The sequence below is a fragment of the Lepisosteus platostomus genome, chromosome 1 (genome assembly GCF_059453375.1).
Source record: "Lepisosteus platostomus isolate fLepPlt1 chromosome 1, fLepPlt1.hap1, whole genome shotgun sequence".
NCBI classification, from domain to species: domain Eukaryota; kingdom Metazoa; phylum Chordata; class Actinopteri; order Semionotiformes; family Lepisosteidae; genus Lepisosteus; species Lepisosteus platostomus.
This window is the reverse complement of record NC_142611.1, coordinates 41,289,344-41,317,027: the sequence shown is the minus strand read 5'-3', so window position 1 is coordinate 41,317,027 and position 27,684 is coordinate 41,289,344. Positions and strand designations below refer to the sequence as shown.

Genomic DNA, 27,684 nt, shown 5'->3' with positions numbered 1-27,684 from the left:
CTAAATAGTATAGTATCAAAAGTGATATAAAATACAGATTTGATGTGTCAAGTTCATAAGCAAAATATAACTTCTCCCCTCTGTTAGTTAAATAATACTTCTTTTCCACTGAATTCTGTGGTTTAAAAGATAAAAAAAATGGTCAATAGCAATTCCTTTTCGACATTACCCATTTCAACAAAATCAAGCCAAATTGGTTAATCTAAGGGTTTCCCGGTGGCACAGGAGTTAGTGCTGGGGCTCCCCTTTGCTCATGAATTAGAAGACTCGGTTAGAAACATGGAAGGTTCATCAAAAAATATATAAGTATTACAATATAAGCATTGCCTGCAGAATGTTAGAAAAAGACAAATGAACTCCAGCCGAAATGGGTTAGTTTGTCAGAGAAACAGTACATCTGAGAAATGCATCAGAAAAATGCATAACCATGGCTTTCAACAAAAGAAAATCAAGGCACTTAATACTTCATGATTGTTCTTTTAAATAAAGTTTTGAAACATCACAGACAACAAAACTCAATTTCAGCCCAATAAAATGAGTAGCAAATAGTACCTTACTGTATAATTAGGTGGAGTTTTTCAGGAAAGTTTAGTTATCCTAAATCTTAATTTTCTGCAATGTCACTTTATGAAACAACTATAAATAACACAATAAGTCTCTTTTTCTTGCTCATATTTCTCTTGCTCTTCCACCATCTTTTAACTTACACTCTCTGTATGGGGGATCTAACTTCCTTGTCCAATGGCCAGGTGACTGACCCTTAGCCAAGAGGAATAAGCCACAGATTCTCATGCCTGACTCCTCAACAAATATTCCTAAATTTATTTTCTCATTTGGTGATGTTTTTTTTCCTCAGATATCTGAAATACGGGTATGTCTGTTGGTGGTATTGTCACGCCCGACATCCCTCCCTAGAGGGCGCTCCACTGCTCACATTATTGTCCGTGTTATTAAGCTCTACAGGTGTACCCTGTTAGCGTTATTATTTAAAGACCAGCTCTTCCAGTCCTCGGGGCTCATCATTAGGGTAAGATGTCGCGAGGCCCGCCTAGTACCAGGAAACCCTACGTCCGTCTCCTGAGGGCATAGGCCTCATCCCCGACACCTCCCGCTTCCTGAGCCCGGGGTCTGGAGGATCTCGCCCCGTCACCCTTGGACCTCCATGTTTTGTTTGTCCGTGTGCTCCCCCCTCCCGGGGATTTTAACTTTGTCACGTCCCAGGATGGATTCCTTGTTGATGGACTCTCGGACTGTGCTTTGACCCTTGGACCCGTTTGGATTTGGATGCCGTTTTGTCTTCCCCGTACACTGTCTCACGGACTGTCACTATTATTTTGTGCACTATTAAACCCCTGTGTGTTCCCTTTTACCACGCCTCCGGTTTTCTCCAGCTCTTACCGCATCGCATAGGGTCTTCTACAAGATCTGACATGGATTTCAGTCCGTGTTCGTGACAGGTATGTCTGCATAAGGAATTTCAGGAAATTGACTTTTCTTTAGCACTAATGTCAGGAGTAGCAGCTACCCAGATGTTTTTAAGTGTATATGTCTTTCTGTGAAACACAGCATTCCTCACAGTGCATCTTGTGTAGTTCAAATGAATTTAAGTACTTTCTCCCAATTGGGCAGTTTGCTTCTGTGCTGCTAAATTATTTACTTCAGTGCACATTCTAAGTCTGAGCACTGGAGATATTTTTTTCAGGTCACCTCTGGTCAATATTTTAATGCATAACAAAAGGACCAGGACTGCTTGGGGAGTGGGTCTAAATGCTTTTTTCCTTATTGGATGTCCTAAGTCTATCGCCACTACTTTCTCTCCACACAATTTGCTACAGATCAGATGGCTCACAAACAAAAGGGATAATATTGCAATAGATTATGTAGTGTCTATTCGTATAGAACCTAACTCATATAGGTGAGTAGATAATAGATAATATTGCAATAGATTATGTAGTGTCTATTCATATAGAACCTAACTCATATAGCAAACTCAATATTGTTAAAATACATTATTTGCACCATGCCAAAAATAATTTGGCTGTAGGAATTGGTTCTTTGCTGTAATTTTAATGGCAGTATATTCTAAATATTCAGTAACACATCATGTGTACTCTACTAGTTGATAAAATGTTTTCTTCAAGACAAATATAGAATTCATATGTGTTCAGATAGCACAGCAAATAATAAATGTGGATATTAAAAGCAGCTAATGTCCACTGGATTGAGGCCAAAAAATCAAATTAGGAAATGTTGTGTGTGCCATAAATACAAGATATCTTTACATGCATCTTTTTGAAATGTAATTACGTACTCGAATAAGGCTGATCCATTTCATCTTAGATTGTTGTTCTGAACAAATCCAATTAAATCCCTAAGCTTTCCTTATAATACATAACTTTAATCTCACTGCATTCAGCCTTATTATTTTGTTATTCTTTTTCATCGCAGGCTATATTCAGCCACCATCAGTCAGATTTGCCAAAGTAGTTACGCAGAACATACATTATTTTGCAGGTGTAATAATGTGCATAAAGGGTGATGAGAACAAGCTATCCAGTCATAATGCTTAAGCCAAGGACTTCTTCAAAAAAATGGCAGGATGAGATCATCAGTTCAATTAGCTACTACCTTTGAAACAAACTAAATGGACAACTACTTCACTACTTATGTGTAACTGTTCTAATAGTTTTTATATTTAAATTCTGTAGTTTAGTTAGGTCATTCTACTTTGTAATCTTATTCAATAGTAAGACATTAATCCATGAGTATCAAGTTTTATTGTTAAAACAGTATATCGTACTAGCACTTCACTCAAGGGTGCACTGGTTAGCAATACTCCCTTGCAGTGCTGGGGTGGGCCCTGGGTTCAGTCTTGGACCTGGGCTGCTCTCTGTGTGGATGTTGTACGGTATGTTCTCCCTGTGGTTGTGTGATGTTTCCTCCAGGTGCTCCGGTTTCCTTCCATAGTCCAAAGTCAGACCGGTAGGTTAATTGGCTTCTAGGGTTACCCTGGATGAGATGCCAATCACACAGACATACTGTACACACACTCACGCCAGGGCCGATTTTCCCAGAAGACAATTACTGTACCTACCAGGTTTTGGGGCTGTGGGAGGAAACTGGAGCACCCAGAGGAAACCCACGTGCACATGTGGAGAACATACAGACTCCACACATATACTGTAGCAACCTAGGTCCAGTACTGAGCCCAGTGCCAGAGCACAACGAGGTAGCAATGCTAGCCACCGCACCTTTGTGACCCTGTTCAACACCTACAGTATATGTGTGCATGGTAGTTCTATATACAGTATATAATTTTATACACTATACTGTACTGTATATACACACTAGCTGAATTTGTGAATCATATTTTAAATATTAAATGTCACTTCTTTTGTGTGACTGTAAAAACAGAGTTTAAATGATAAACAGGCATAAAGGCCTATGTGGTACGCTTGTAAAATGTAACTAAAAATCACCAAATGCCATGACTACACAGTTGTTTTCAATAGTTATACATACATATCTTCTCAAACATAAGACCCAGAAAATCCAATGACTCTAGACATATGAACTCTTTAATCCAGGGGTCCGAAGAGCCAAAATGCAGCATCTTTAACACTATTAAATCACTAGTTCTTAAAATTCTGGAGGCTCTGAATAACTAAACAGAATAACTAAGCAGACTGTTTTTTAAAGTAATTTAGATATAATCTGAAACAAAAATCGGAACAACCTTTCAGCCTACAAGACACAAGTGGTACTAATAGGAGATCCTTTAACTTACAGTAAAGAAGGATACCTGCTCATTTGCTTAATGAATTCTAACTCTTCACAATCTTCAGGAAAGGGTGAATTAGTGATTTAACAGGCTGGGCTGAGGTCATCAGTGGTTAGTGATAGACACCCCTGCTTTAACATACAGACGTAAAATACGATGGTGAATTATTCAATAAGAAATGTTTGCTTGCCAAAATAGTAACATAGCAATGAGGGAAGTATCACAAGCTTAATTAGGGAATTAAATCTTTTTTAACAGTGAGCCTCAGTTAATATGAATATTTGGTGTGAAAAATAGAATCTTTTTTGTTATAATGTCATGATATAAACAGTATATGATATATATATATATGCGATATATACTGTTTATGAAAGTGATATACATTCCTGAGGTACTTACCGATGGATGATGTGGCAGCATTGCAAGTAATACAGGGCTAGTGCTAATTCACAGATGTAGAGTTTCACAGTTTCTTCTTTAAAATGTACATTCTGTTGTAAGTGGTAGCGTAAATCCCCTCCAAGAAGAAGGTCTACTACCATGAACATGTCTTCTTCGTCCTGGAAAGAGTACCTAGGGGAAAGCAAAAAAAAACGTCAGTATCAGTATAGATTAATAGATTATTAGAATGTGGCTTTATTTGGTATGAGCAATTAAAAAAAAAAATACGGCACTTCATTTCATTTGCGCCGTATCTTTTGTTTCAGTTCATATTACTTGCTTTTTGGATGTATTTTAGAAAACACTTTTAAACTATTCACAACACTTTACAAAGCACTCCCATTTGAATCCACAACATTTGAAGATTCATTCACACAATACAGAAAAATAATATAAACTTGATGTACATGCTGCCTTAAGGCCAATCCTGGAAAATAGAGGGAGCTGGGGGTCCCTGAGGGTTTAACTTGTTTGCTGAGATGTGAACTCAAAATATCAGAGTGCAAGGAACTAATGCAATAGTGGACACAGAGCCGGAGCAAAGCTAAAAGGTGATCTTTTGTTTGGACTCACTCTCTTTTCAGCATCATATTACAGCTTTAAACATTCACCACTATACTTACATCATATACATATCATATATCATATATTTGCATTATGAGCCAAGGCATAAGTGTAGTTAAGTACTTACAGTACTTTTTGGAAACTTCAAAATATTTTTTTTTGTTAAATTTGTTTTCCTCTGAAATGAAAATAAAAAACATGAGATGAGAAATTCTAAAAAAAAATCATAAGTAGTAAAATAAAACTATTATGTATAACAGTTTTAGAAGTATTTCAAAGGTTCTGCTGGAGTAGATAGTTGTTAAGAATAATAGAACCACTCATTTAGAACATAAGCTATAGATAATATCTTTGGAATGTAATCAGCTTGAAGCTGGTTAAAAGATTTTTTTCTACAGAACTTAATCACTGTTGCTCAGTGGAAAAAATCCAAAAGCTGTAGAAGGATTAAAAGTGGAAATAATTATTAGAAATCACAGGCAGCTGAATTATCGTCTGTGAACTGCGGGTTAATGCAATAAAAAGGAATTAAATGTTAAATACTGTTGAATCTGTAATGTGATAGTAAAAATAATACATTTGAATTGAACAGAAGCTTTTTAGATCATTATTGCCCCACTTTAGAATAAATCATTTGGTTTTGTTTTCTTCTTGATTTAAACAGTCAGGACTGACATCTGTATAACTGCACAGCATAAAGGAATATGTGACACACTTACTAAGTGGTACATGGTCTCTTTTTTTACTTAAATATTAAGTTTTTGCTGATCAGGATGACCAAATATCTCATTGAGCAACAAAATGTGCCCCATTTACTTTTTCAATAAAATAAAAGAAAATGACAGAATATACCAATAGAACTTACATCCAAAGCTAAATCTTATTGATGGGAAATTCAGTGTTAATGACCCTTGCTATTTAAGCAAGCTGTTGCTGAAATCAAAAATAGTGAAATGTACATTATAATATTTTTTACCTGGAACAAAAGATTTGCAACAGAAAAAGGTAAAATCAGTCATTTTGTGAGCAAATCAGCTGCACCATAATTACTTTTTCTCCAGAAGGCCATGCAATTTTGCTTCTCTAAGCCTCTTATAAGCTCAAAGCAAAATAACAGGAAAGACTTGATTGATTCCAAAGTAAATCAGAAGTTCTTTGATACAGCTCCCTGTAAGTTAGGAGAGCCTTAAGTGACACAGTCACAAGATTTTTTAAATGAGCAGGGCCACCATTGTAGCAGGCTAACTAAGTTATCAGGGTCCGTTCAAGGCTGTTTTTATTGATCTTAGAACTTGCCCTTAAAATAATGCATTTTCAAATCTACCAGTGGCTATTCATTTTAATCTTGCAGAAACAAAACAAATCTGGTTTGCAATTACTGTAGTTGAATCAAAAAACACCACCTGCTACCCTGAATTTCATCTCTTGTACAAGTTCTAACTGCAATTCATCTAAACAATACAGATGGAAATTAATGGAAAATACAGAATATGCATTTTTTTTGGACTTTACATATTGCCTTTTGGGATCTTTTAATATCTATATTATATTGAAATATTTGTATTATTTTTATTACAGGATTTATAATATTCATAGTTTCTTTAAGGATATTCTAAAGTAATCTACAAAGAAGATTATATGAAATAAAACAAACTGCTTTATGTTAAGGACAACAATAATAATACTTCTGATGCAAAACATTGTTGAAAACATTGGAAAGCAAATACACAGAATGAAACATAATTTACCTAAAAGATAAACATGTATAATTCATAACTGAAACAAAAATGTTTACTTTGACAAAGATGGCCCAAATCAGCCCAGCTGAGCCCACATTACAAATGTAGACTTTCCGGAACGGAGACTTTAGAAAATAAAGTTTAAGAGAAGCAAAATGGAACATGTTTACTGTGGCATCAATATTGTTATATGGAATTTATATTGTACACAATATGAATGTGTTGTAAATTACTATACATATTGCATACTGTATATAGTATTCTACTTATATTGAATTAATGAATTAACAGACATCCACTGAGTAGGAAAGAAAGGAATAAATGTTATAAAGCTATCACCAACAAACAGCTATGCTGTTGGTTTTGGGGATGGATGCTGTTCACTCCTCTTCAGCTTTTACCTACTCTACTTTCTTTTTTCTGTCCAATGAGGAGAAGAGGTAGCACGCTACTCTCCTGTCCAGGGACTATTGTTGGTGGCAGGGATACTTACTGTAAGATAACAGCGGTCTAAAGATCAGTGATGCAAAGTAACTGACCAAATACCTAATGACCACGTCTTCCCATGAGGTCTTTTGAATGAATTGGTCATGCCACAATTAGTTTGTTTCAGTTCTCAATTAGTGTTTTCATTTCAGATGTCTGAAGGAGGTTCACAAGATAATGATTACCGTAATCATCATGACCAAACCTCTCAAAGATTAATCCTTTTAGAGAAGAAACAAAGTCATTTCCCCCTGCCATCACTTACATTTTAAAATACATCATTCACTTTTTTTTTATTCTGGATTGCTTCAAATATTTTAACATTTCATGTCAGCTTATCTGAAAAGAACTCCTTTACAGAGAGGAGACAGTATTGCATATCATTATTTTTGCCCTTAAAATACAAAAAAATACATCTGTGTGGGAAGGTGATTATTTAATCAAGGATTTCTTAAAATTCTTTTTGAATGAACTGCTTTCATGTGTTGCTAAGAAAACATCAACAACAAAAAAAGCAAAAACTTCAACAAGAACACAAAAATCAAAATAAAAATGGACAGCTTCAAAATTTCCCACAAAAGTATGATCAATTAAAGCTTGACCAAGTACAAAAATACAAATAGTTAAAACTGTTAATGACTGGATACAGTGTTTATGCAAAAATAAAAGTCACCACATTTTTTGACACAGTATACTGTATTTTTGTGCATCTGACAGCAGTTAGAATTTGCACATTGTCACAAAGAGTAGTTTACAAATTATAACCTGCAAATTACATAACAATAATAGTAGTAGTACAGATGTCTATGTTAAATGTTCATGTTAACTATTATGCAATTATTCCTGTCAAAACACATAAAATATATTGCTCAAAAACTTCCAGATTACTAGTGTAAGGGGGTAGTGTAACGCAGTGGGTAAGTCTTTAGATTCGTAACAGTGGGTTCAAGCCCCTGCTTTAGACACCGCTGTTGTACCTTGAGTGACGTACTTGACAACGATGACTCCAGTTCACCAAGCTGTTAGAAATGGGAACAGCATTAGACGGTTCAGCTCTGTGGTGGACTGGTGTCCTCATCTGGGGAAAGGTCTTGTGTTCTCTGTTTGGTTAACACCACGGAAACCAGGGCGTGCTCTGGCCTGATTGGCTATGTAGCTTGAATACAGACCTATTGTAAATACTACTCATCAGGTTACCAATGTAAGTCACTTCTAAATAGTCTAGCTAAGGCTTTTCATTTATTTTACAACTTCATTGAAGCCACACACAGTCCCCCTGTCCATCATTAGGAGTCTGTGCTTCATTCTTCTTTTGCTGAATTACGGAGAATGTCTCTTGAACTCACTTTAGGCTTCTGGCAGAAGCCGGAGATCCGAATGAATGTCTGTATACCTTTGTCATTGCACAATTGAATTGGATTTTTTAAAGTGTCCATTAGCAGCTGAGGCTAGAGCGGTCAGAAGTTATACATACTGTATCTACTCTGGGCCCACAACTCCAACTGTCATTGCTACAGTACCAACACAAACGGTGCTTTTCTCTTGTTATCGGGTACATCCCCACAAATATTCAAACTGCTACAGGAATGATATTAACGCCTATCAAATGATATGTAGAGAAATGTGCTTTTGTGCATTTGTTCTGAAATGCAGAATATTTTAGAGCACCAAAAAACCCCAAGGAAGGCTCTACAGCCAAACCATTGCTTTTATTTCTTTATTTTTAATTTTCAGTGTGGAATTAATCTCTATTTCTTCCTTTGCATTTTTCACACTGATATGACTCCCCACTCCAACCTTGTTAATTACAATTACATGCTTGTTCTTTAGAGGCAATTAATGTTACTATTAGCATTATTGTTTTCTTTTTACTTCACAGGCATAAGATATTTTTATATTTCTTATTATTAAAAACTGAGTTGTAAAACATGATAAAGCACACAAAAAGCACTGAATTTTAGTAATAAAGAACTTGAGTAGCTGGGGTTAATATTCAAAAGTTTATGACAGTATCACTCAGTATCACATTTAAAGAAAACTGTATTGTAAAAGCCCGAAATATTACTCAGACTTTGAGTAATATTAAGTAGCTTGCAGATTACAGAATTTAACTACCAATGGGACCTAGCTGATGTTTTTAGTATCCTGTTGTCAGTGGTGAATTTGTAACAATTGCTACAGTCACAATTTGAAACACTCCTCAGCATTAATTAAATTGTATTTAGTGGAGTATCCTAATAGTACCAAAAGGAAAGGCACAACAGCCCAACACAACAGAAACAATTATAACCATCAATTACAAACTAACAGATTTTTAACAAAATGTACTTGTTATGTACTAATGATTAGATGCTCTAAGTGGAAGCTTAATGTTGACAGAATTGTATAATTGTAAACCATTTAGCTGGCAGAGCTGAGTGAAGGTTCAGAACAATATGGAACTGAAGGTAAATGGAACATTTCTTATTGAGTCCAAAGAGTTCAAACTTTGACTCCTCTGTACAGAGATCATGTTTCCAGAACCCCTGTGGATCATCTATGTGCTCTTTGGTGAACATTAGACAGGAAACACTGTTCTGTTTGTAGGCAAGTGGTTTTCTCCTTGATATCCTACAACGGACACCATTCTCGTCCAGTCATCTTGTGATAGTTGAGTCATGAACAGTTACATTAAACAGGGTGACAGTAGTCTGCACTTTCTTGGATGTTACTCTGGGGTTCTTTGCAATTCTTTGATAATTTTCCAGTTTGGTATCAGAGAGTTTTAAGTAGGATGACCACTCCTGGTTAGAGTGACTGTGGTCTTGAACTCTCTCCCATTGTAGACTATCTATCTGACAGTGTATTTGGGAAACCAATCAGAAGTAGTTGTGTAACCCTTGCTGGACTGATGAGCATCAATAAGTTTTTTGGGGAATTCCTGAGATTTCCTTAAATTGTAACATGGCTTGTTTCCACAGACCTGTACGGTGAAGACTAAATTCACAGTGTTTCTGATCTTTATATAGTGCTGGGCTTTCCAAACACAGCCCACAAATTCTACTTAATTCTTCAAACACACGATTCTAATTATCCCCCTGTTACGGATTCGGCCAGTGAAACCGAAACCAAGTAGTGAACCCACTTGCGGGAGCCGACAGAGACAAGTCGTGATTCAAATACCGTAGCCGAAGGAGAGAGCCGAGAGTCCAGGGGAAGCCAGAGAACCAAACTAGGAGAAAGCAACCGAAGCCGAGCCGTAATCCAAAAGACGTAGTAAAAGGGGATAAACCAAAGACGGAACCAGAACAGTACGAGGAGGTAGAAGGTGTAGCGCAACTAAGTAGCTCGAAAGGGAAACCAATACTGAGCGAGGGGGCAGGGAAAGACTAATGCTTAAATACCAGATGAGACAGAGGTGTGGTGGTGAAAGCGTACACTGATAGGTGGACTGATGAACTAAGGCTATGCCTTCTTCTGCCTCTTTCGTTGCAGAGAGGCAGGGATCGTAACACCCCCTAGTTGAGCCAATTAAACTAGGGCTTCACCTACCTTTTCATATCCCTGTACCTTATTTACTGATTGTTTGTTTAAGTCATATGTCATTGTATTTCAAAGACATGGAACTGGTCACTATTAAACCTATTGGACATTTGCATAAAGACTAGTTTTGATTCAAGAAGGCTATCATGGCAACATTCCGAAATTGTTAGTTATCATTGGGATTCACAACATTTTTCTTGGCACTGTAACTGTAGGAACTGAAACCTTTGAACTATTCCCACTAATTGGGAATAATCCTCAGATGTTAAACCATCCATCCCTTTTCTAATTGTTTTATCCAATAATAAAAGCAAAATGTACAAGGCTGTATACACAACTGCACAACTTACATCTGAATACATAGACCATCCACTAACACCAAACTGCAAATCTGGAACCATACATAGAAACTTGGCATTTGTAATTTACTGAATGATTAGTGCTTTCGTCTTCATTTGACAAATCAAAAGATATTTGACTTTTATCACTTAGAGGTAGAGTGCAGCAGGTAAGCTTCTGAAGTGAGTGTGTGATTATGCATTGATTACTCATAACCTGCACATGCTGTCATTTGAGAAGAAAGACATCTAGAGGGAAAAGAAAGCCCAAAGAGAGAAAATTGAATTCAGCTTGCACTGAAAAAAAGACAGAATGAACTACAAGATAATTGCCTATAGCAAAATTGGTTTACTGCCAAATAGCTTTATTTTGTTGCAGCTTAGGACAGCTATGATAAAAAGAAGTAATTTAAAGATCCAGAAATCATGGGGTTATTTTGGTATAGTTATAATTAGTTTAATTATTGGAGTTTGTAATGGAGTTTTAAGAGACTAAACCATAATTCCCACAAATTGCTGGCTCTTTAGGGAATTATTTTTTTTACCTTAATTTCACAGCATTTATCATTTACCACTCCTCCACCATCCCCAAAATCATCTCTGGTACAGCAACCCCGTGGAGGTCAGCAATTAAACCAAGCTGGTTAACACCAGACATTTGAAATTGCTCTTTCTTTACTGCAGTTGGGTTATTGGGGTTTGAGGAACAAGTAAAGGTTAGTTCCATGCAGAAATGTAGAAAACACAGTGTTTCAACTGTTGCACCTTCACGGGTGTGAGGAATAACACAGAGATTAACAAAGGACAGAGCTATAGAGTTCATGCTTTCATAAAACTTTTACTTTTTCATATTTTTTCAGAAATAATTCATACTGTCAGTTATCTGGATTCATCAAAACTTGTGTTACAGATTCTTAAATCAGACATAACAAAGGAAAACCTGACCAAAATTAAAAAACTTTCAGGAAGCTTGCAATTTCTGAAGCGGTAATTGAATTAACATGTTGCTTGATTGGAATATTTGGAAATATTTTGGGTACTTAAAAGTTTGTGATTTTTTAAAATGAAATCCAATAGTTAAACAACCACCTATTCTGAAATATGAAAATAGCCAAACTGTTCAAAGTAAACCAATTATTAAATCAATTAAGGATTCAATCGCAAAATGGAAAGCTTGGCTCGAACAAAAACCAGCAGAACTGAGAGTTAATGCACTCAAACGCATCTACCTTTAAAGATGTTAAGAGCAGTTAAGCAGACACTGAATTAAACAGGACATTCAAACCGAAATGGCTTTTTACTGTTACAAAATTCTTGCTTGGTCATTGGTATAGCAACACTCCACCACCTGTATCATGTGAGAAAAATTCTCTAAGGCTTTACAATTTGGAAAAGAAGGAAAAGAAACAAGCATGGGGTGAGTTGTTTCAAAATAAGGCAATTGTATACAGTAAGAGTGTTGATTAATACCGTTTCAGTGATGAGCATTAATCTTGCCTTTCAAAAGTGGCAGGCTTTTTTGCATCATAGTTAAAAAATGCTCATTATAGTCCTAGAACAAAATCAACTGTGCTTGTCCTTTGGCTAATCACTTTCTCTTGAGATTAATTATGAAAATGCGTCACATCAAATGATGACAAATAATGCAACATGATTGTAACCATTTCAATTCCACTCTAAATGGTTTAGCTGCGGCTTAAAATGGAAAATAAAGATCTACGGTATTTACTAATTATGGTGCATATTTCCATATCAGAAAACAGTCATTACTAGCAGACTCATAAAGATGGCTTCCAAGTATAGAAAAATCTGAGCATCCATGTGTGAAAATGAGTAGATGGGGACAACGAGAGCCTCTAGCAAAGAGTGTGCTTTTCCAATGAAATGCACCTTCCAGGGAAACATTACATCGAGAAATGACCCCATCCTACAGCTCTTACTGCAGCAGTAAACAGTATATAAAGAGTTGTACTGCAAATTGCCCTAACAGAGGTTTGTAAAACTACACATTTGTAAAACTGCCCTTTCTTTCTATTCTCATGCTAATGTTTAATAGTGATTAGTTTTAAACGTCACTTTAGCCTATAGTACTGATAATTCTACCCCAGAATGCCATACTCAATCCAAAACAAATTCCAAACTAATAGTGAGATAATAATATTATAATATATAGTTAAATTAATGAAAAAACTAGATTAATTTTCACCATCTGTCTTAGAAAAACAATCGCAGTTTTTGCTTTTACTGTATGTTAACTTTCCAGATGTCTTTAAATTCAGTTGTGTTTTCCCCGAGCAACTAAAAAAGACTTTCTAAAATACCAACATTAGGTTGCAAACTCTCCACTGGACAATTTGGCCTTTTACTTCAACATAACATTTTTAATAAAATAAAAAAAGCAATGTGAATATCAGAATTGTGGGTAATGAAGCACAATTCAAGTCACTGAGCAAGTAAATTCAAATAAAAAAATATCATTTTTATTGTTTCAAATAAAAAATGTCTTTAAGCACCAAAGCAATTTTTTCTTCTGTATTTGTAAATCAGTAGAGGCTGGCTTAATGATGATACATGCAGTAGTGATGATAATACTGCTTACAATAATGGCATTTATGGTAAGTAGTAAAAAAGAGACTCTGACTAAACTCCAGGAGGCAAGTCTGGAGATGGTCACAGAAGTGATAAAAATAGGCCAAACACAAACAAAAGTGTGAAAACAGTGTCTGTTTACAGAAATGTAAAGAAAATACTTAGAAAAACAAAAGATTAAGAAAATAATAAACTGCAGTTTCTCCATGGATTTACCCAATTACAAAATACTGGTTTACTAGACATAAATCACACACAGATCAGATTACCAACTAAACACAAACTGGAAGACAAGTCTAACTGTTACACCATGAGTGGCAGGTGAAATGCCCTAATCTCCACTCCTGGCTCCTCTTGGAGGACAGAAGGTCTCCATTTGAAGCACAGCAGAGCCACGGTCTGAAAACCCAACAGACAGGAGACAAGGGCAACACTGTAAATACACAACAGGTAAGACACAAATGCAATTAACTATAACAATAAGCAAACTATAAATGAAAAAATATAATGTGCTTCCTCTACATATTTACCTGTATGATGACGAGTCATAATCGAAGACTCAATGATGACAGCAATGAAACATAAAAGTGAACAATGAATCTGAGAGATTATGAGAGACAGAAGTCATGCAATGAAGGTGTGCAAAAGCCCTTCATTCCTGAGATGCAAATAATGACAAAACTGCTACCTTATATGTCTGGAGGTGTCTGCAGTCTTCTTACTGTATGTTATTGTTACAGTCTGTGTGTGACATTACAGCTTCTTTCAAGTAACATGAGGATGAGATCCATCCTTCAATTAAGTACTAACTACCAAACAGGCTCAATGGGTCAGATGGTCACCACTCTTACATTCTTAGTATATTATGACAATGTGTTGGACATACTGTAACAATAACTGTAACACATGAAACAGAACTTTTGAATTGTTACAGTTTTGGGGAAAATACCATAAAAAACAGGATAATTGACAAATCACACTATTACATACTTGAACATCTTTTCATTTATTTTATAAAAATACACAAATATATATTATCATTAATGCATATGCAGTTTTATCAGTCATATTTTTAGATATGTGATAGTACATTGACTGCAATAAACACAAGAGTTATTATAAATATCAGTAGGATATGCCTTAACAATAAAAAAGGGTGAATGATAAAGATGAGTATTTTTAATTAAAAGAAATAGTAGTACTATCTATTTAATACAGTACTAGTATTTTGACAGCACAGATTTCTTATAGTTTCTTTAGAAACTGATATTTTTAGTCAAAAATTGTTTTTGTTTATTGTGTCGGGAAATGTAACCTGAATTGTGGAATGCATGGTATATACTGTATTTTTTTGAATTTGGGAATTAATCTGCTGTAATTGATTAGATTCGATTAATTAATTGATTAGATTAGATTAGAAACTTTTATTCACCAAGTACAAAATATACGATAAATTTTTCTTGGTGCAGTGTCAATATAAATTCCAATAAAAAAAGGAAAAAACCTGCAGATAAAAACAAACCTCGGTGGTATGTAGAAATTAGAAGTATATACAGTTGAATGATAAAATTTACAATGAAAATGAACTACATATATTTACAAAAAATATCAGTGGCAAGCACCATAAATAAAAATGTATAACTAGTCCAGAGAAGGAATATAAGTGTCCTTGTTTATGAGAGTCATAGCCTAGGGAAAAAAACTATACAGGTGTTAGTCCCAGTTTTTAGGGCTCTCACTCTTGGTCTCCACTGAGAGGGAAGATGCTGGAAGAGAGAGTGGAGAATTGGATTGCATTCTTAGAGTTTACAGACATTAGCTGGAGTAAAAAGAGACAGAGGCCACAAAGAAGCAACCCTTGACCCTCAGCAGTGCAGGTGAGTAATTTACTGCTTTCAGAAAACTGTCAGACCTGAGTATGAGATGGTGTTTCTTGCTTGTGCCCTATTGTATTTGTTGAGTGCATATCTGGATCTTCCCAGCTGAAGCTCCTATAAAACTGCTTTTTTCGTCCATAGCAGATATTATCCTAGCAGAGAGAGCTAGAGAAGTAAAATATATATATATCGCTGAATTAAGCCATATACTATACAATCTTAATTTATTAGGCTGATTTCTTAATCATTTTCCTTAACAATCCTTACCAGTTAGAAAACAAGCAATTATTTCAGTTGTATCAGCTTTTGGAGGAAAGTGTATATTCATGAAAATACAAACAAGAACGCGTTTTCCTTGCAATGTTCACTGTCCGAGCCATTCTCAATTTACAGGTTAGTTATGCCTACAGTGCAGTACAAGAGAGTTAGCACCAACTAGAGGAGAGATGCTGCTCTCTCACCACACAGTGCTGTGAAATCACAGATACCGTGTGCAGCAAATCACAGGGCATGGCAAACTAAGGACAATCTGGCCAACTCAAGCTCAACCCAACCCCTGGTCAGTTATGTTCCAGTTATGTTGGATTACTAGATGCAGGCTTGAATTCACAAAGCCCAAGTGGTGTTTTATGAATGCTGTTCACCTGAGAGAGGGGCAGGTAAGAGGAGAGGGAGGGTGAGAGAGATGGACAAAGAGAGAGGGATGAAGAGTAAGAGAAAGAGAGAGGGACAGGGGCTGAGGGAGACAAACAGAAGAAAAGACATTGTATCATCAATGAAGTTTCTAGATTTTGCATATAAAGTGGAGAACAGATGTACCAACATCAGTGTTGTTCTGAAGAGTGGAAGCCAGAAATAGAGGTGGATTTAGTGACAGGAAAAAGGATGGAAAGACAGGTAGAGGGAGGGAGAGAAAGTGAGACAAAAGAATAAAAGATTGTAAGGCAGCTACAAAAGGCATGAAGAGTACCCCCCATATGAAGAAGTAGTGTTAGTACTGTTTTATGTGCCTCTATGTCACTTTATATGGTCATGGGACATTGATTGCCCAACTTGATTGATACAATTACTTTGTATTTAAAATTCCTCCAGACTGTAAATATTGATACAAATAGTAAAATGTTCAATTCTGTAAGCATGCAGATAATGGGTGATTCATAATGTAACAATGAAAATGTAGCCAATATGCAAAATTCCTGGTTCCTCATGTTTCTCATATTTTGGCAAAATAAAAAGGTGTTCAATCACTTTCATCAAGTACAGTAAATTCTCCAGATAATTGACTAGTAGACATGTGTTGAAATATTACCTGAAATATTATGATTCTGAAACACTTGTTCAATCTAAAGTTCATGTATCTACATGTTTTTCCTGATGTCTAGTGTTAGTCCCCCCTTTACAATATTTCCTGTGTCTTCAGAATACCATGTGTTGTGCATGCCATTGGAAGAAGCTGACAGGCTTTTTGTGTTAGGATGGAGAGAGTTATAAAAACATACTAATCCAAATTCATATATTTGCAAATGTTTTGCACTGAAACCTTTTTTTCTTCTTCCAAGACAGCTGTTACAGTCTAACTAGTTATGAGGCTGCCTGATACATAACATAAGAGTAGGGAATAGTTTATAGCTACAATAAATTACTTTTCTCAGTCGGTTTTCCTTTTTTTCCTTACAACAGTTTGAAAATATGTCAGCAATTTCAGTGAAAAGGGCTGAGCAGCTTAAGTGTTCTTCAACAACAGAATTATTAATAAAACTGAAAGGGCAAATGAGCCAGACTGGAAATGTCATCACCAAGAAACCTGTGAACATCATGGCCTGAAGCATCTTACCTGTCAGGAAAACAAACGAAGCTTTACAAAATGCAGAATTGCGTTTTTACTTTAAATTCACTTCCCTCAAATGGTTTCTATTGATTCAGCATATTTTCCTCAGCATGTGTGATGGGTGCAGTTTGGATTCAATCACGGCTGCTCTCAGTCTCAGAGCATCACTGCCTAGACAGTAGCAAACTCCCTTATGCCAAAAGACATAGTCTTTTGCGGCTAAAGAGAGGGTGATGTCAACATTATTTCAAGTCCATTTACACATGCACACATTAGGGAAACCACAATTTTGACCAAGGCTAAATATATGTAAATGCAGTTACTACTTTTATAAAAAGCCTTACCACAAACACCCTCTTCCTTGAGGGGAAATAAAATCAACTGTTAAGTGAATAACACAACACAAAACAGTCTATAATGTCAGAGTGAAAACATAATTCTATAGTTTCACCTAAATTATAAATATAAAACAGAAAATAACCAGTTCCATAAACATTCACACCTAAATAGTCGATCTGTGTGCAATTAAGATGTTTCACCATGAGCTCAGATCTAAATCCACCTCTATCTCAGGGAGGTCCCAAAGATGACTAGTACAGATCCCCAAAAAAACAACTTTATCATGAAGACAAAAGAACATGAGATAGGGTTATTTAAAAGCATGGAGTGGGGAAAGGGTATAACAAAATTTCCAAGGTATTGAATATCCCCCAAAGAACAGTAAAATCCATTATAAGGCAATAGAAATATGGCACAAGTGTAAATCTTCTCAAAGAGTGCTTGGGCAATTTTGCAAATAAGAAAACTTTAGATATGCAAAGCGCCTACAGCCATAGCCAAGGAGACTCATGGTTTTAATTTCTGCAATAGGTACCTCTACCAAATATTGGCTCAACAGGACTGAATACTTACACAATCAGTTATTTAGAGTTATATAGATACAAAGAAAAATCTAAGCCCTGAGTTTCAAGCACCACTGTGTAAACGCCACTCTCTCCTCTGCACCAAAGCAAATAGGCCATCCCCAACTCCAGGATCTGACCAGGATCTGACTTGCACTTCATTAACCTCCAATGAATCCTCCTCGCTCACCCCACCACACACTTGACTTTTAATTTCCCACAACTGGGTACTTCCCACAGCCTCAAGAACCACAACAGCAAAAACCCAAAGTAGTTTAGTCATTAATCATTGACCAATATGTATTAGCTTTAACTTTAATCACGTACAACATAGTCAGTGTAGCAAAATGCAATAACCCATTTTATTGGATATTTAAGTTATAATTAGCCCCTTGTACAGAAAGCTAGTAATTTCCTGAAGTACTTATCTCAGAGTGATAGAAAACTAAAGAGCTTAAGCCAAACAAAGACAACTTTCCACTCACCAGAGATTGACAAGAAATGGATGCTCCAGGCCTTGCATAATCTGCAGCTCTCTGAAGACATTGCGGACTTCGTCTCTCTCTATGCACTTCTGTTTATTCATGTACTTCATTGCATACATTTTCTTGGTGTCTCTCTTCTGCACAATGCAGACCTGCAGTGGAAAAAGGAAGATAGGAGAAAGCAGAGCATATTTATGTAAAAAAGAACAGTTAGCCTTATCTGTTTCAACAATCTAGCAATTACCAAAATAGATATCATTCTCAAAAATGCCACACATTTAACAAAATGTAGAAACAAAGACCTGAGTATATAGAAATCGTGTACTGAAACGACTTATGAGTATAGATATAAATTATGGTAGAAAGGTAATTCCAACTTTTCAACATATGTAACATGTTGTACATCCTAAAAAGTCATTTGGAACAATACAACTAGTATCCTCTCAAAAGCTTTCCCAATAGTGTCAGTGAAACACTGGTATAAAATGATAAATTGTCATCTGAGATTACTTTTTCCTTCTAATGTTTCATCAAGAGTGTATTCTCAAAGACCAAGTTCACACTTGGCTGTCCTTTATGTAACTCCAGTTTCACAGTATTCAGCTGATTTAATTTATGAAAAACATTAACTGCTAACCTCCACACAAACACAGACCATTACAAGCCAAACCATTTCAAAACCAACATGAATGCAATAAGTACAGGGAAGTTTCCACTGTAAATAACAGGAGCTCTCTTCAAGAGGGTATGTGAGGTAGCTGGGAAAAGGCCAGAACGCCACACACTAGAGCTCTGTGGGATAGCACCCGACGGTGAGATTGAAAGGGGGAGAGGGAAAAAGCCAAGCAGGCCAAAAACCGTACTGGACAGCAGCAGACACACTGACTGCTGTGCTGTAATACAGATAAACCAGAGTCCAGGAAGACTAACAAACCAAAGAAAAGCAGCTTGGCTGAGGAAAAAGACGTGGATTTGTTTATGTTTGTTTTTTAGGAATTAACAAAGGGCACCTGTGCATCAGTTTATTTGAAATTCATAAAATATTATGTGATATGATATTTCGAGATCAAAACATAGAAATGCAGAAGGTAAATACCATTATATATGCTGTATTTGAGTACGACTTTAGTATAGAAGGCATCATAAAGGACATGTGAGTTATGTATGAGTAATATGCTGACACTTAACAATTGATGAATAACCCCTGTATGAAGGCAGGCTAGACGCTTATTAGTTTTTGCCAGTAATAAATAACCAATCCATAACCTTTGTGAATCATTAATTAGGCATATATTAAGCATTTAGTAGAACTGAGCAAGATATCTTCAGGGACAAAGTAGTAATATATGCCTTGCAGGTTTCTGTTCTGAAGTGTTACCAATTTGGTTGAAAAACAAATTATGAGGTCCCTAGTGAATTCAAAGAGCACAGTACTTCTCATCTTCTCACTTTAGGTTACATATTTTGGGAATGTCAAAAGAATTGACAGACATCTGCATCTTTTTTCTGGGTGAAAATAAGCAGACTTTTTCCATATTTTTTGTTCATCTATAGCTGTCAAGATCAGTTATTAGATTTTGCATATATGTGACTACTCCGTAATTACTCCCATCACAAATGACTCAAGAATAAGCACATCTTGATTTTTCCTAATTCACAGAGAATTTCATCAGACTAAAATGAGTCACTTACTCCAGTTCATTTTAATCTGAATGGAGCATGTGAAATCTTGATGAAAGCTTATTTCAACCGCTGTGATTTTCCATACGCTTGAAGCGTCACCATGCCTCTATTGTATTACAGTACATCAGAGAAGGCTCTAAATACTCACAAGGATTATGCACAAGGATAAAAGTTCCCAGATGTGGCATTGAAACAATGCAAATTGGTCTAAAATGATATGAGATGATTACACAATTACTTTGAAAACATTTGAAATTAACTGTCATCGCAACATTTTCAAAAATCATTTTTACTTTTTTCTCAATAAAACATTTCTGGTATAAAAGAAAATACTTTTAGAAGGCAGAGTTTCTACAATTGTCTAAGAAACTAATCACACATTGCCTTCCCTACAGTTTAATCTATATGACACTAATTACCATTAAAACAAAAAATGTTTCCAATAATGTCTAATGTCTAATAAGATACACTGATGAACATGGCTGGCTAAATAAAGTGGCTTCCCATCAGGACAGAATCAAGATGCAAGAAAAGACATTGAAATGAAACTAATCTAATGTGCAATTCAGTGATCTGCACATTAAATACTTATTAATTAGAAGACATTCCTTTACACTGTGGACATTAATAAACATTTTCCAACTGATTTATCCAAATGAGCTCACAAAAATCACTAAATTGCTCTGCACATCAATTTCACTGGAGCAAGTTGACTAAAAACTTAATATTTTAAAATCGAAAGCAGGAGAGTTAGTTGTTTGAATCTACTCAGATTTTGCAGGCTATGAACATAATCTATACCATATGTCTGCCTCACGCAACATTGAGCCTTCGACAATGAATGGACAAGGAATAAGAGTGCATGTTGCCTTGAAGGTCATGACCATATTTTATGATGATGGTGCTGAGACATACAAAAGGTGACTTTTAAAATTATTCTCTACCTTAAAACATACAGTTACTGTACAGTTACTGTACCTGTAACATCTATCCATTTGTTAATGGCTTTATCCAGTACAGGGTTGTAGGGGTGCTGGAGTGTAAGGCAGGGCACACATAGACAAAACCGCACTCACATCAGGTCCAATTTTCCCAAATGCCAATTAACCTACCTGTATGTTTTTGGATTGTAGAAGGAAACCAGAGCACACAGCAAAAACCCAGACAATCACAGGGAGAACAAACAAACTCCACACAGAGAGCACCCTATGTCTGGAATTGAACACCAGACCCTAGCACTGCAAGGTAGCAATGCTGACCACTTTGCCGCCATGGCCTATAGCACGAAAAGGTAAATATTCATAAATCACAAGTGGTATATTTTAAAAAAGCAAAGGGAAAGTAGATACAGTATATTTGTTCAGGTGAGTAGCTGTGTCAGCATGCGAAGGCTGCAAAGGAACAAGTAATTGGTTTATTCCATGCTGAAAAGAGAAGAAAGAAAACACAATGTTTCGGCCGTGGAGCCTTCTTCAGGTGTGAGAAAGTAGAGAAAAACTGTCTTTCGCACACCTGAAGAAGGCTCCACGGCCAAAACTGTGTTTTCTTTCTTCTCTTTTCAGCATACAGAATATTTGGTTTGCTGGGTGACCCATATTGTCCAGATGTCATCATTTCACATTATTATCAGGGATGTGAGAACAATCACTTACAGTATGTTACACACAGATGTGACTTGCAGAGCGCTTGTGATCCTTTCTGTTTAGTCAGTGAAACTGCACCACTCTACTAGTTGACGCCATCTCAACAACATGCGCTATGGGGCTCATGGCATGAAAATAAATGGCAGACTATTCTGACATTTTTGAGAAGATTATAACCTGTTGTCCAACCAATCCAATCCCCTCTGCCATCTTCTCAAAATGGTTGGAAAGTCTGTCCCGAGCCCAGTTGATTTCAATTAAATGATTTCAAATGAGAGGGTTTGTAACAGTCTGGTCACACTCTGACAGCTCACTAGAGGGAAGAGTGAAATAGCACAGCAGCTCCCTTTATTCTGTTCACGGAAATAGCACAAAAAAACAAAGACAAAATTAGAAACATGAAACTACTTCAGACCCTTAAACCCTTCTTCAGCCATCAGCCCCTCAGGCTGTTTCAGTAAGGTGGGAACTCTTGGCTTGTTTGTCTTTTCCCCCATCCACCCTCTAGGCTACTTCACAAAGTGGCTTCACTTTGGCTTGTATTCTGTTTTCTCTCTGTGAGGTGTTCCTTAGGGCCCTAGTGTGAGCCCTGTCTCACCCTTCTGCTGCTACCTCATACACCTGCTGAAAGGGAGCACACATTATGATAGAGAGAATCACAGCTGTCAGATATCAGAATCGTAACATCTGACAGCTGAATCCTCTCAGATGGTGATTAAACTGACTGCCTGTCACAGGGTTATATCAAAAACAATAATTGGAGATCACAAATCTTTTCACAAAGCTGTATGGCAAGTGCAAACTATTATTTCTAAATCTGAATTATTATACTTCCTGCAAAAGTAACTGGTACTGCGTATATATTTAGTATTTATTTTATTTGCTAAAAACATGTTTCTTGTTGGGCAGCATAGAGTCCAGTAGTTAGTATAGCTACCTTGTATAACGTGCCACATTAATCAAGTAGTGTAATTTTGATTAAATAAAAGGATGTACTATATCAATATGGGCAGCATGGTGGTACAGTGATTGTCAATGTTTGCTTGCAGCGCTGGGGCTTGGGGTTCCATTTCGAACCTGGGGTGCTACATGCGTTGTATGTTCTCCCCGTACTCCCGTGGATTTTGTCTACGCGCTTCAGTTTCTTTCCAGAGTCCAAAAACATATGGGTAGGTTACATGGCTTCTGGGAAAACTGGCCCTGGTGCAAGGGTGCGCATATCTGAGTCTTTGTGTTCCTTGCAATGCACTGTTGTTGTCATGATTGTAAACAACTCCTCTTAAGGACACTCCAGCCCTTCCTTGTTCTGTACTGATCCCCTGCACCTGTTCCTGCCCCCCGTGCTATAAAAGCCAGACGTTCCTGCCAATCTGGGCTCAGCTTTGGAAGATGGACGCCCGGAAGCCCGCCTATCCGCAAGTCCAGGAGCGACTCAACAGCACAGGCTTCATCACGGCATCCTGACCTACTGAGTCTGGGATTAGGGAGCGTCTGGTCCCGTTACCCCCTTTTATTCCCCCAACCCTCCGCTGGATCCCGCTCCGTCTTTTAACTCTGTTTGTCTGTCAGGATGGATTACCCAGTCTTGGACTTTTGCGACACCCGTGGATTTGCCTCGGACTCCCTTGCACTGTTTGCCTCAGCCACACCTCCCCCGAACACCAGCGCACCATGGACACACCCCAGCCCCTTTGCATGCTTTTTTCCCCGTGTTTTCCTCACTCCTCCCCAGATTGTGTAGTCTGCAAAGGGTCCTGAAAGAACTCTTTGTGACAGTTGTCCCATCTAGGGTGTAACCAGCCTTGCGCCTGTTGCTTGTCAGCATAGGTTCAGGCTGCCTCAGGACCTTGTATTGGATAAAGCAGTTAGAAAATGAACAGATGGATATTTCGTTTTTCAGAAAAATCGCTGATACGTTTGTCTAAGAGGATGACATATAGGCGCTAGTGTAAAGATAAGCTAGTTCAAGCTTCTCTCTCCCTGTCTGTGTCTCATGGAGAGCAAGCTGGGGTATGCAAAAAGACAAATTCTTAATACAAGAAATTGTATAGGGCTAATAAAGTGATATTGTATATGTACAGTATATCGATGAAAACATGTTACCTAGTTAATTTTGAAGTTGCTACTGTATGTTTCTGAAAGTAGATTTTGAAATACTGGACATAAATTCCTGTAGGATCTAGCAGCAATAGCAAACTATAGTTAGTATTTTAAATGTTCACTTCAACATAAGACTCAGCTGCTTTTACAAAATCATAAACTATTTTGGGGCTTTACCTCATCTTATTCAAATGCCTTAATGCGTTCCAGTCTCAGAGAAAAGATGTAATAACAGTAGTTAAACTTCCATAAATATTAACTACAAAAACCGGCACGCATTCCTTAGTTTGTGCCGACCATGTAAAATTGTGTGTTTCTGATTAATTCAAGACTCACTTTCTAAACATAATAAACCAAATTTAAAGAATGCTTCACAGAAATAGGGCTATCGACATACTTGAATTACTTGAATTAGTAAAGGATAAAAATATCATAATCTATAAAAATCATACTTGATTATATACAATGTTTTTAAAATATATGGTGTCAGCTGCCATTATCTTGCTTATAATAGTTCAACTAAAATTACTATAGTAGTTCAAGTAGGTAGCTGCATCAGCATGCGTAGGCTGCAAAGGAACAAGTAAAGATGAAGGCAACACAGCCAAAATGATGTGTTTCTTTTCTTCTCTTTTCAGCTCAGAAAAAAACTTTACTTGTTCCTTAAAAATACTATAGCTGTGTTCCTACAAGGTGAGTGACACTTTGACTTGTAATGGTTTTTTGTGACATCATGGTAATTTCTGTTATAAGTTTGGACTAGCATTTTGTTAATGACTGTTTGTTATGTTCTTAGTTGAAGCTTTTTCCTAAGTTCTCTATTGGATGGATCTTTGAGTACTTTAATAATGATGGAATGAAATAACTGAATGAAAAAGACAGTTATCACTCCAGCAATCATGAGCTCCAGTAATTGTTCTCATGATGTGGACATCTTTGTGATTCCAGGCACAGACAATGATCATGCCTGCTTTTGAACAATGAATGTTGGCAACATGTGATTAAATATGTAATTAATTATGTGATATGTGATTAAAGCACCTTTAGCTGCGGTTACAGCTGTAAGTCTTCTCGGATGAGTCTATATCAATTTTGCACACTAGCTTGGTCACCTTTTTGCCCATTATTTTTTATCAGATTTGCTTAGGCTCTCCCACATTGTTTTAGGATGTCTTATGGACAGAAGTTTTCAAGTCTTTCTAAAATCTTAGTAGGATGTTTTAACTAGGCCACTTAAGGACATTCACTTTCTTATTCTTGACCTGCTCCAGTGCAGCTTTGACCTTGTGCTATACGTAACAGTTTGGCTGAAAGGTAAATTATTGTCCTAGTTTTATCAGTAAATAAAGATGATTTCGTCTAAGATTTGTCAGTATATTTCTCCATCTATGATTCCTTCAACATGGACAAGATACCCATTCCCAACAGAGGATTATCTCCAAAGCCTCCATGCTTGATTGTTGGGATGGTGTTGACTGGGAGATGTGCCGTGTTGGGTCTGCGCCAAATGGTTTAAATAACCATAAATTTTGTCTTAATTGACAACACCATCTTTTGTCTGATTTTGGCAGGATCACTCAGGTGCTTTATTACAAACTGTCACATTCGTAAACCCCTCCCCCTCTGTTTTTTACTCTTCTCCCACACCTGCTCCCTGTTACAGCCCCCTTTTCAGTTCCCCTTAAAAGCCAGACGCTCACTCTGTTCCGGGCTCTGCATTGGTTCCCGTACCAGGCGAGTCCAGGACCTGGAAGCGCCTGGTCCTGTCAGGTTTTTAGGTCCTGTTCCTTTTCCCATTCCCGTGCTGGTCCCGACCCTGTTCCTGTTTTAACCCCGTCTGTCTTGGATGGACGGCCCGGCTTTGGACTTTTGCCTCCTCTCGGATTCGCCTTGGACTTATTTCTGGATTGTTTGCCTCGACCACACCTTCCCTAAACACCAGTGCACCGTGGACATGCCCCCTGTTTTCATTCCCGACTCCCGCATGCTTTTTCCCCGTGTTTTCCTCACTCATCCCCGGATTGTGTCGTCTGCATAGGGTCTGGAAAGAACGCTTTCGTTACACAAACCCCATGCAAGATTTGAGCTGTATTTTTTTCAGTGTCATACAAGCCCCCTTTATACAATGTTATGGATTGTGTGGTCTTTTGCATAGTTTCTCCTAGAGTCTGCAACTCTTTCAAACTTTCAAAGTTTCAAAGTTGCCTGGTTGCTCTGTTAGGAGAGATAGCCTGATCTCAGCAGTGTCTGGGTGCCTTCCACTTCTTAATGATGTACTTAACCATGCTCAAGGATTTAAAGCTCTTAAGTCTACATGATTCAAACTTTTCTCAGAATTTACTACTTCACTGAGGGACCATATAACTAATTGTGTCTCATTAATGCAATCATGCACCTAAACTAATTTATGTTTGCCACAACAAAGGGTTTGAATACTTACACAATCATCCCTATCCATTTTATTTAATATTAATTATCTATTAACTTATCTGTGTTTTGTTTTAATAATATGATACAAATTTGTATTAATATTGATAAGTTGTAGATTAATTATTAATTTCTATTTTGTATTCTGTGTTGAATTTAATATTTAATATAATTTAATATAATAAATATTAATTCCAACATTAAAGTGTTGTGCATTACATTAATTAAAGCAATGTTTCATTTGTATGTGGAAGGTCAAGGGACAAGAATGAAGAGAATAAGTTTTTGTTCATTGCCATTATTGATAAATAAGAGTCAGTGTAGAAAATGCAAAAATACCTTGATGGTAAATTGTGATTCACAAAGTGCAAGATTTGTTAATTTCTTTGCTCATCAGTGCCTAGATATGATAGCAAATGATTTTCAGTACTATTATGCTTGTCAGAGTTCCTCTGTATAAAAAAGTGTCAGGGTGGAATACTTCTACAGTATGTTACTATAATTAACTGGGTGATACCACAAACAAATGGGTCATCTACGTGCTTTTAAAGAAGGAGCTGTGTTCTACATCACAAGACTGCTCACACACTATTGTAATTTGAAAGTTCAGAATGGGATAGAAACTGGTCAGTGTTACAGGTGCTCTGGTCTTAGAAAACACCTTTAGAGCAAATATGAAACAGTAACTGGTTACAAAGTGATGACTGCACCATAAAAATGAACCCTTGGTCATTTTTTGTCAAACCTTAGCATGGCAAGCCTGTTAAGTGAATTGCAAAAGATGAAGGACATTTTTATAATTATTTTGAATACTGTCAAGAAAGCAAAGACACATTGCCCTCAGAAAGCACAGCACAGCTTAAGGTAAGGTCCAATCATTTAGTTAGGATCATTTGGTTACAGTTAAAAGACTAACAGACAACAAACACCAGAAATGCCATAGAAGGAAATACAAACCTGAAACATTTAATCTTTGCAGCCATGATAATGACTTCTTTTACTCACATGCTTCACCTCTAGTTTGTTAAGCACTTGAAAGTAACATTAAGTTAGATAGCAGAAGGGGTTCATGATCACTTTCCAACAAATGGTGTTTTATATACTGTATAAATTTACATCTGAATGAATGAGCAACCATCTTTATAATCATGTAGCACGGTTGTTGAAAAATAAATCTCCAGAGAATGGTAAAGATGGCAGTCAGTCTAAACTTGAAGCAACATGAACAAGTGTTTTCTCCAGATATCCATGCTTTCCAGACTTTCTGAAAACCTAATTT

General features: G+C 36.7%; 1 protein-coding gene across 1 annotated transcript in view; it reads right to left on the bottom strand.

Moving 5' to 3' along the window:
• LOC148677952 (serine/threonine-protein kinase 32B-like) overlaps positions 1-27,684 on the bottom strand; it is a 133,419-nt gene that overhangs the window by 65,698 nt on the left and 40,037 nt on the right. Inside the window, exons 3-4 of the mRNA XM_088628789.1 lie at positions 18,553-18,704; positions 4,181-4,354 (exon numbers count right to left, since the gene is read on the bottom strand). Coding sequence (XP_088484915.1) covers positions 4,181-4,354; positions 18,553-18,704 — 326 coding nt within the window. The remainder of the gene's footprint in view (positions 1-4,180; positions 4,355-18,552; positions 18,705-27,684) is intronic.